Consider the following 10000-nt stretch of genomic DNA (forward strand, 5'->3'; position numbering starts at 1 on the left):
ACGAAGGAGGAGGAGAAAGAGAAGTAAATGAAGAAGACGAAGGTGAAGGAGGAGAAGGAGGAACAGAAGATGAATGAGGAGGAGGAGAAGATGAAGATGAAGGAGGAGGAAGAGAAAGAGAAGATAAAGGAGGGGGAGGAGGAGGAGACTGACAAGATGAAGAAGGAGGAAGGGGAGAAGAAGGAGGAAAAGAAGGAGAAGGAGTAAAAGAAGAAGAAGAAGGTAAAGGAGGAGAAGGAGAAAGAGAAGGTGAAGGAGGAGGAGGAGAGAGAGAAGATGAAGGAGGAGGAGGAGAGAGAAGATGAAGGAGGAGGAGAAGATGGAGGAGGAGGAAGGGGAGAAGAAGAAGCAAAAGAAGGAGAAGGAGTAAATGAAGAAGGTAAAGGAGGAGAAAGAGAAGACAAAGTAGGATGAAGAGAAGAAGAAGGGGTAGATGAAGAAGAAGAAAGAGGAGGAGGGTAAACATGTTTAATCCAGTAAATAATAATAACCAATAGCAGCAGCAGGTGTAGATTCTATGAGTCTGGACTCTAACAGTGACTCAGACTAGAACATGTCCTCCTCCATCAGTCATCCTTCATGCTGAGTAGAAACCCCCTCTACTCTCAGCGCGGGAACCTTAACGACTTAACGAGGGGCCACAATTACATTTACTGGAAATCTGAGTCACGAGGAGGCCGCCTCGTCCAATCACGAGGCTCGATGGGACAACCCTGGAGGTCGAGGAGAGGACCCAGGAGGAGGAGGAGGTGGTAGTAGTAGCAGTAGTAGTAGTAGTAGTGGTAGTAGTAGTAGTACAGACGAGGAGGTAAAGTCATTGAGAAAAATGAAACCCTGGCGCTGGGTGGTGTTGACGGTGTGATGCTACAACAAGAACATAAACATGAAGCACAAAGAATCTCCTCCTGACAGGAAACACTAATCAGCGTCTCTAGGGATGAATCTTATGACTGTCTGAAATTAAATTAAGAGTCATGGACAAAACCATGAAGACGGCCAAACAAAGAGACACTAACTACATTAAAATGCTTCTGGTTTGTTTGGACAAGAAAAAAGATCCTTTAACCCTTTCACACATGAATTATGAGAACGACAGTCACAACCATCAACGAGCTAAAGACATGAAGTGATGCTGTTACCAAGAGCCTCTCATCCTCTAGACCTCTAGACCTCTAGACCTCTCATCCTCTAGACCTCTAGACCTCTAGACCTCTCATCCTCTAGACCTCTAGACCTCTAGACCTCTCATCCTCTAGACCTCTAGACCTCTAGACCTCTCATCCTCTAGGCCTCTCATCCTCTAGGCCTCTCATCCTCTAGGCCTCTCATCCTCTAGGCCTCTCATCCTCTAGGCCTCTAGACCTCTCATCCTCTAGACCTCTAGACCTCTCATCCTCTAGACCTCTAGACCTCTCATCCTCTAGACCTCTAGACCTCTAGACCTCTCATCCTCTAGACCTCTAGACCTCTCATCCTCTAGACCTCTAGACCTCTAGACCTCTAGACCTCTCATCCTCTAGACCTCTAGACCTCTCATCCTCCAGACCTCTAGACCTCTCATCCTCTAGACCTCTAGACCTCTCATCCTCTAGACCTCTAGACCTCTCATCCTCTAGACCTCTAGACCTCTCATCCTCTAGACCTCTCATCCTCTAGACCTCTTAGACCTCTAAACATCTCATCCTCTAGACCTCTCATCCTCTCGACCTCTCGACCTCTCGACCTCTCGACCTCTAGACCTCTCATCCTCTAGACCTCTAGACCTCTAGACCTCTAGACCTCTAGACCTCTCATCCTCTAGACCTCTAGACCTCCAGACCTCTCATCCTCTAGACCTCTAGACATCTCATCCTCTAGACCTCTAGACATCTCATCCTCTAGACCTCTCATCCTCTAGACCTCTAGACATCTCATCCTCTAGACCTCTCATCCTCTCATCCTCTAGACCTCTCATCCTCTAGACCTCTAGACCTCTAGACCTCTCATCCTCTAGACCTCTAGACCTCTAAACCTCTCATCCTCTAGACCTCTAAACCTCTAAACCTCTAGGCCTCTCATCCTCTAGGCCTCTCATCCTCTAGACCTCTAGGCCTCTCATCCTCTAGACCTCTAGGCCTCTAGACCTCTAGGCCTCTCATCCTCTAGACCTCTAGACCTCTCATCCTCTAGACATCTAGACCTCTCATCCTCTAGACCCCTCATCCTCTAGACCTCTAGACCTCTCATCCTCTCATCCTCTCATCCTCTAGACCTCTCATCCTCTAGACCCCTCATCCTCTAGACCTCTAGACCTCTCATCCTCTCATCCTCTAGACCTCTAGACCTCTCATCCTCTAGACCTCTAGACCTATAGACCTCTAGACCTCTCATCCTCTAGACCTCTAGACCTCTCATCCTCTAGACCTCTAGACCTCTAGACCTCTCATCCTCTCGACCTCTCGACCTCTAGACCTCTCATCCTCTAGACCTCTAGACCTCTAAACCTCTAGGCCTCTCATCCTCTAGGCCTCTCATCCTCTAGACCTCTCATCCTCTAGACCTCTAGGCCTCTCATCCTCTAGACCTCTAGACCTCTCATCCTCTAGACATCTAGACCTCTCATCCTCTAGACCCCTCATCCTCTAGACCTCTAGACCTCTCATCCTCTCATCCTCTAGACCTCTAGGCCTCTCATCCTCTAGACCTCTAGACCTCTAGACCTATAGACCTCTCATCCTCTAGACCTATAGACCTCTAGACCTCTAGACCTCTAAACCTCTAGACCTCCAGACCTCTCATCCTCTCATCCTCTAGACCTCTAGACCTCTAGACCTCTCATCCTCTAGACCTATAGACCTCTAGACCTCTCATCCTCTAGACCTCTAGACCTATAGACCTATAGACCTCTCATCCTCTAGACCTATAGACCTCTAGACCTCTCATCCTCTCGACCTCTCGACCTCTAGACCTCTAGACCTCTAGACCTCTCATCCTCTAGACCTCTAGACCTCTAGACCTCTAGACCTCTAGACCTCTAAACCTCTAGGCCTCTCATCCTCTAGGCCTCTCATTCTCTAGACCCCTCATCCTCTAGACCTCTAGACCTCTCATCCTCTCATCCTCTAGACCTCTCATCCTCTAGACCTCTAGGCCTCTCATCCTCTAGGCCTCTCATCCTCTAGGCCTCTCATCCTCTAGATATTCTAGTCTCGTCACAGTTTTAATCATCAGATGTTGGTTTGACCTCATTCAGTGTCTTTATAACAGTTGCTGATGAGTATTTTTCATCATCGTCTTCGTTGATGTGTTGACTGATTACGCAACTGTTGCAACAACTCCTCTACATATTAAATAAACTGTCTTTTGACTACGAGGCCGGAGCAGTGGGCACCAGGAGCCGTGGTATGTCTGGAGGGTTTTCATTCACATTCATGAGCTCCTTGGGTCGTCGTGCAGTTCTGCCGGGGCCCGACCAGCTGCTTTCTTTCAGGGCGCCACTTTCACAGGCCTCCTCCTGCACACTTTTGTGCGAGGTCATTGAAATGCAGCACGAGGCTCGAGACTGACACCGGGGCAGCGGGCCGAGCCGCGACCCTCCGCCTCCTTTCACTGCCGGGGATAAAGAGACATGAGGAAGGCGCCTCGTTCCCATCCCAGAACGCTCCACAAAGCCGCCAAGAGAAAGAGCACCGTCGAGGTTTCCTCTTTTTAAAGGAGGAAGAACTCCCCCTCCTCCTCCTCCTCCACCACCACCACCATGCTGGATCCTCTCTGTGTGACAGCATGTATGAAGCTGCCCCTCGCTGCTGGTTTACAATAGATCTGAATCTCATCTGAGGCCAGTGTAGAATATAAAGTGACCACCAGAGAGAGGCCTGTGCAGAATTCAGAGCGATTAAGATGTAGCGTCTTCCTTCCTCCTCTGTTCGTCTGTCAGAATAAGACCTTCAAGAGCCATCGAAAGCAAATAAGGGAGGTCTAACACCGTTCATGAGGAGAATTTGTGTTTGCAGTCGGGTTACAGGAGCAGAAAAGAGAAATAATATTTAACAAGTAAGAGACGGACAATGAATTCCTGCTGCGCACAAAGACTTAAAGTCAGATAAACCCTGAAAGAGGAGAAAGAGGAGAAGGAGGAGGAGGAGGAGGAGGAACTACAGTGTGGACACGCCACAAGGAAATATTTTCTCAGGACTGAGTCGTTTCTGCCAACAGAGAGAGGCTGTGGTTGTAACAGGATCTTTTCTCGATTTATAAAAACTAAACACAGATCAGTGGAATCAGTGAAACAGCAGAGATCTACGCAGAAGAAGAAGAAGAGGATGAGGAGAAGAAAGAAGAAGAAGAAGAAGAAGAAGGGGAAAAGGATGGGGAGAAGGAAGAAGAAGAAGGATGAGAAGAAGAAGAAGAAGGAGTAGGAAAATAGAATCAAGAAGAAGACGACGACGATGATGGGAGGGGATGAAGAAGAAAAAGAAGAAAAGAACAAGAAGAAACAGAAGGAGAAGGAGGAGAAGAAGGGGGACGACAAGAGCGCAAGAAAAAGGAGGAGGAAGATGAGATGAGTACATAGTAGAGAAGGAGAAAAGAAAAAGAAAAAAGGAGAGAGAGAAGCACAAACAGAAAAGCAATAGACGTCTGTGTTTTCTTATCCTCTGTCAGTATTATAAATAAACAGCTTGGTTCATCTTAACGTCAGTGATCTGTCTGATAACGTTTCGGGTTCGTCTTAACGTCAGTGATCTGTCTGATAATGTTCCATGTTCCAGTTCTGTATTAAACGCTGTAGAAGACGTGGAGGCTGTTAAATCACTCAGAGACACTGAGGACCTGCAGGACACATTAAAAAGACTCAACAGGAACTCACTGTGTCTCCGATCTTCAAGTCGGCGCACTTCTTGAGGCCCGGCAGCGGCGTCCCGTCCTGGCAGGTGGCGCTGAAGGAGAGGCTGATGCCCTCTGGTTGGTCCCACACTGTGAGCTCCACCTTGGAGCGGATGTTCTGAGGAGAACCAGGAGAACACATGTTAATAAAATAAAGGTGAAATAAAACCTTTGAGTTCTCTGCAACTGGATTCACAGCAGCTACAGTCTCCATTAATACGCTGCCTCCAACTAGACTCTAAGAGAAGAGGAAACAAGGACGGATAAGATTTATTCATTTAACAGAAAAGTAAAAACACAGAATGAGTAAATGTATCCTATGGGAGAAGAAGAAGAAGGAGGAGGAGGAGGAGGGGGAGGAGGAGGAGGGAGAAGAGGAAGGAGGAGGGAGGAGGAGGAGAAAGGAAGAGGAGGGAGAAGGAGAAGGAGGTGGAGATGGGGAAAGTTCAAGGAGGGGGACGAGAAGTTTTTGTGGAAGAAGATGGAGGAGGAGGAAGAAGAGGAGGAGGAGGAAGGGGAAGAAAGAAGAGGAAAAAGAGGAAGAAGAGGGAAAGGGAGAAGAAGAAGAAAGAGGAGGGGAGGAGAAGTTTTTGTGGGAGAAGAACAAGAAGGAGGAAGAGGAGAAGAAGGAGGAGGGAGAGGCAGAAGAAGAAGAAGGTGAGGAAGAGGAAGGTGGAAAAACATAAAAGAGGAAGAAGGAGGAAGAGGAGGTGGAGGAGAAGTTTTTGTAGGTGAATAAGAAGAAGAAGAAGTTTCCATCAGTGATTTCTAATCTTTTCCGTTGGTCTAAACAGAACATTGACTCTGGAACAATATTCAGATGAATTTATTGTTCTCTCCCCTCAACCATGAGATGAACAGATGAATAGATGAACAGATGAATAGATGAACAGATGAACAGACGTGTGTAGAAGTACCTGGGCTGTGTTCACCACCAGCTCTGTGCAGCTTGTTCTCACTCATTCATTCTGGTTTGTGCTCAGTGAGCAGGTGTCCTCAACCACCTGAACTCTAGTGACCCTGAACCTGATCTCAGAGCCGTGCTGTCCTCGGCCTCTCTGGCCCTCGGCCTCTCTGGCCCTCGGCCTCTCTGGCCCTCGGCCTCTCTGGCCCTCGGCCTCTCTGGCCCTCGGCCTCTCTGGCCCTGACGCCCTGACGCCCTGACGGCCTCAGGCCTCAGGCCTCTGGATATAATGTGGCAGCTGGAATGTTAATAAGGCCGTGAGTCAAACAGGCTGCGTTCAAGATCACGCCCACTCACTGAGCGTGTCCAGTCTGCAGCAGAGTGTTACAACAAGTCGCTGCTGCTGCTGCTGCTGCTGCTGCTAAACCTGTCCGCCCACACAGGAAACCTGACGACATGTCACTGACCTGACAGAGCGCTACGACAGCCAGATAATGAGACGACGTGTTATTGGCTCCACACGGCAGAAAACTTCAGCTCCAAAGACAAACAGAACATTTTCACTAGAGTCTGAGAGGAGTTCAGTTATTAACTCACAAAGAAAGTTTCTTTAAAAAGTTTCTCTAAACTCTAGATTTAAAACCAGTGGATGTTTCAGTTAAATGTGAAGTGTTTCCATGGAGACGAAACAAAATGACATGATTAGACAGAAGAGGATGAAAAAAAGATGAAGGGAGAAGAAGAGGCTGTAAATATGATCAAAGAAGTGAAACAAGAAGGAGAAGACGGACGAGGAGAAGGAAGGAGGAGGAGGATGAAGAAAAAGAAAGGAGATGGAGAAGGACGGCAAAAATGAAGAAAAAGGAGGAGGAGGAGCAGGAAACAGTAGAAGAATAAAGAGAAGGGGGAAAGGAAGGAAATGGAGGAGGAAGAGGAGGAGGAAGAAGGCGGGCAAGGAGAAGAAAAGGGAGGAAGGTTACAAGAAGGAGGTGCACAAGCAGAGAAGGACGACGGAGAAGGAGGAGGAGAAAAAGAAGAAGAAGAAGCTGGAGTTATGAAGACAAGGAGCACAGAAGGAGGAACAGATGGAGGAGCAGGAGGAGGAAACTGAATAAAGGGAAGGGGAAAAAGAAGGGAATGGAGGAGGAAGAGGAGGAGAACAAGTATTTTCTACCTCCATGTTTCTGTGCCTCCTCCCGTTTACTCCACAAGGAGCAGAGAGGAAGAGAATTTATTGACTGCTTCCACTCTCCAGTCAGCTGTTAAACCTGCTGCAGACCCTGAACCTGACCCCCACCCCTCCTGCCTCCTCCTCCTCCTCCTCCTCCTCCTCCTCCTCCTCCTCCTCCTCCTCCTCCTCTCCTCCTCCTCCTCCTCCTCCTCCTCCTCACTCACATTGTAGGCCGCCACGATCAGCTGGATGACGTTCTTGGAGTCCTGGTCCAGGATTTCTACCGTGGTTCCAGGAATGAGGGCGGTGAAATTCTTCAGAGAGAGAAGAGACGACGATTTAAGATTAAAACACTTATACAACTATATTAATTAATATTATAATATTCTAATGTTCTAATGTCATTACCTTATAAATGACGTACAGACGTTTGGTCACTGCAAAGATCAGGAAGATGTTGTTTTCTGCCAGTTTCTCCCCGAGCAGAGCCAGAGACGGATAGTCCTGTAGAGAGACAGAGAGAGAGGCATTGTGGGTAAATTCACTCCTCTGACCTCTGACCTCTGGTCCTTAAATAAACTTGAGATTTATTTTCAAAAAAAATAACTAATATAAAAAATAAAACTCTCAGTGATTAAATCCAGAAATGAAATTAAACTCAAACAAATAAATGATTTAGCGCTGAGCTGTCAGCCACATGACTCTGAGGGAACGCGTCACGTGTTTCAAGATTTGATTTGATAAATTAAAAGCTTGTCACTGGCCACTTCATTAGGTACACCAGTCAATGTATTCTAATAGAACAGTCCTGATCTAAATGTTTGCTCCACAACTTCAGAAGGTTTTATTTTACTGCTTCTCTGCTGGAACTGATTGAGACTACAAGTAATTCACTGGTGTCATGATTCACTTTATTCCTCATTATTTAACATGCATGCCTGAATACACTCCCTGGCCACTTCATTAGGTACACCTCATGACTGCTCTAATGTTGAGTTGATGTAGAAGCAGAGTCAGGAAGGTGGTGATTGACCTGATGATCATTGTGGAGGATGGAGTCTGTGGTGCTGTTAAACTGGACTGAACTAAACACTGAAGAGTTTCTGTTATTTAGATTAAAATGTCAAAACATTAGGAACACCTGCCAGTCCAGTAGTTCTAGAGAATGAAAACACAGATGAATCAACATCTCGTATTAAAACTGGTCTTTGAAAGACGGCAGCTGATAGCGACGAACATTTATCTTCTTGGGCATGAAGTCAGATCCTGATAACGGACGGAGCGACCACACACCGTCGTCAAAGAGACGCTCATATCAGATCGACCTCTGAGTCACTGGGTGAGTAAACACTGGAAAGTCCAGCGTCCGTTCTCAAGTGGATTCTCTAAGGAAATTCACCTGAACAGTGTTGACGTGTGTCCCAGCCTGACGCAGCTTCTAGATGTTAGTGGACGTTCCTCCAACCAATCAGAGCTAAGACGTGACATGATTCACTGTTACCTGCTCCTCCCTTAAAGTTATTTCTGGGTCAGTCACAGACTCTAAACATCTCACTTCTCAGACGGCAGCGGTTTATTATTAAGCCCCGCCCCCAAACAATCTGATTGGCCCGTCAGATCTTTGCAGGAACAGAATCAGTCCCCAACGGAGAGACTCCAGATAAACTTCCTTGGGGAAGTGGTTTTATCTTCCAGGTTATTAAATCACATCTGAGACAGACCCTCGTATGACTGAGTCAATTTAATTCTTCTGATCGAATCATTTCTAAAAACAACACTCCAACGCTCCTCTCACCATCTGCGTGGAGGCGCTGTACTCGTTCTCGTCGTCCAGGTGACACTGTCCGTCGTGGGGCTGGACGAGGCCTCCCAGCCGGCCGTCCAGGGCCAGGTGAGGGACGTCGTCAGTGGCGAACACCAGCAGGTGGTAGGCCTCCTTCCTCCAGCCGATCTTCTTCTGCAGCACGAGAAACAAAAAGAGAGAGAGAGAGAGTCAGTGTTTGGTTCTAGAGACGTTTACTTTTAGATTTACATCCTGGTTTTAAGATTAAAAGACGAGTTATCAAGTTTTCCACAAGCTTGGGAGCAGTTAATCCAAACATCCAGAGCTTTCTACAGCGGGCCTTTATCAACAGGAAGCAACGGGCAGGGCCCAGTGGAGGGTGGGGGGTAGAGAGGGGGGGAGAGGGGGGAGAGAGGGGGGAGAGAAGGGGGAGAGAGCTGATTAGAGCTGTGGATGCTGTCGTTCAGTGACGATGTTAAACTTTGTTTTTTTTGTGCCGTCATGAAAAATAAAGCAGCAACAATTTATCTCAGCTTTTACTTTATACACGATATAAAAATAGAAATACACTCATTGCCAAAACATTAGGTACACTAGGGAATGCATTCTTATCTAAATCTCCCTTCATGATCATCTCCCCAAGTCATGACGACGGCCTCAGTTGATCCTCAGTTTCATTTTAAACTAATGCTGAATGATTTGGTGCAGGACTAGACCAGAATGCATTCACAGGTGTACCTAATGAACTGGCCAGTGGCTGATCGGTGTCTAAATGAGCTCCATCGCTGAGTGAAGGTTGGGACAGAGCGATTTTAAACCGTGAGTAAATTACAAGGCAGGAGCATCGAGGAGGAAGCAGGGACGGGACCAGGCCTGTCACAGACTCGTCCTCATGTTTAACCAGCTGCACCAGACTGCACTTCCTGTCTACCCCCCCCCCCCCCCCCCCCGCCACCCGCCACCCGCCACCCCACCCTCCCTCCACCCCCCTGGTGCTTTTAATTAACAAGCAAACAGGCCGGACGCGTTGAGTCACGGGGGCATCCCAACCCGCTCTGCGCCGTCACTTGACCCAGTTCAAATATTTACTCAGAGAGAGAGGAGGGGACGGCGTTACCTTACAAACCGCCGCCTGCAGGATGGCGTCGAACCCGCCCTCCGGAGCGTCCCGGTTGCGAGACACCATCTGCTTCTGCACCTCCTCGTTAAAGCGGTCCACTTTGTCCGTCAGCGAGAGGATGTGGCGGAAACCGAAGGTGGGGACGCAGTTGGGGAAGAG

The 10000-nt window shown here is 47.9% G+C and overlaps 1 protein-coding gene across 1 annotated transcript; it reads right to left on the bottom strand.

Annotated features, from left to right (window-relative positions):
• Positions 1 to 4816: 4816 nt before the first annotated feature.
• Positions 4817 to 9994, bottom strand: LOC311509816 (integrin beta-5-like). The gene is made up of 5 exons (XM_084575253.1): positions 9839 to 9994; positions 8734 to 8895; positions 7347 to 7442; positions 7163 to 7252; positions 4817 to 4981 (listed from the first exon to the last, which is right to left on the bottom strand). The coding sequence occupies exons 1-5, from the start codon at positions 9905 to 9907 to the stop codon at positions 4832 to 4834; spliced, it is 567 nt and encodes a 188-aa protein (XP_084431379.1). The 5' UTR covers positions 9908 to 9994; the 3' UTR covers positions 4817 to 4831.
• Between the last annotated feature and the right edge of the window lie 6 nt (positions 9995 to 10000).

This window comes from Chelon labrosus (assembly GCF_963514085.1).
Source record: "Chelon labrosus genome assembly, contig: SCAFFOLD_314, whole genome shotgun sequence".
In the NCBI taxonomy this organism is placed as follows: Eukaryota; Metazoa; Chordata; class Actinopteri; order Mugiliformes; family Mugilidae; genus Chelon; species Chelon labrosus.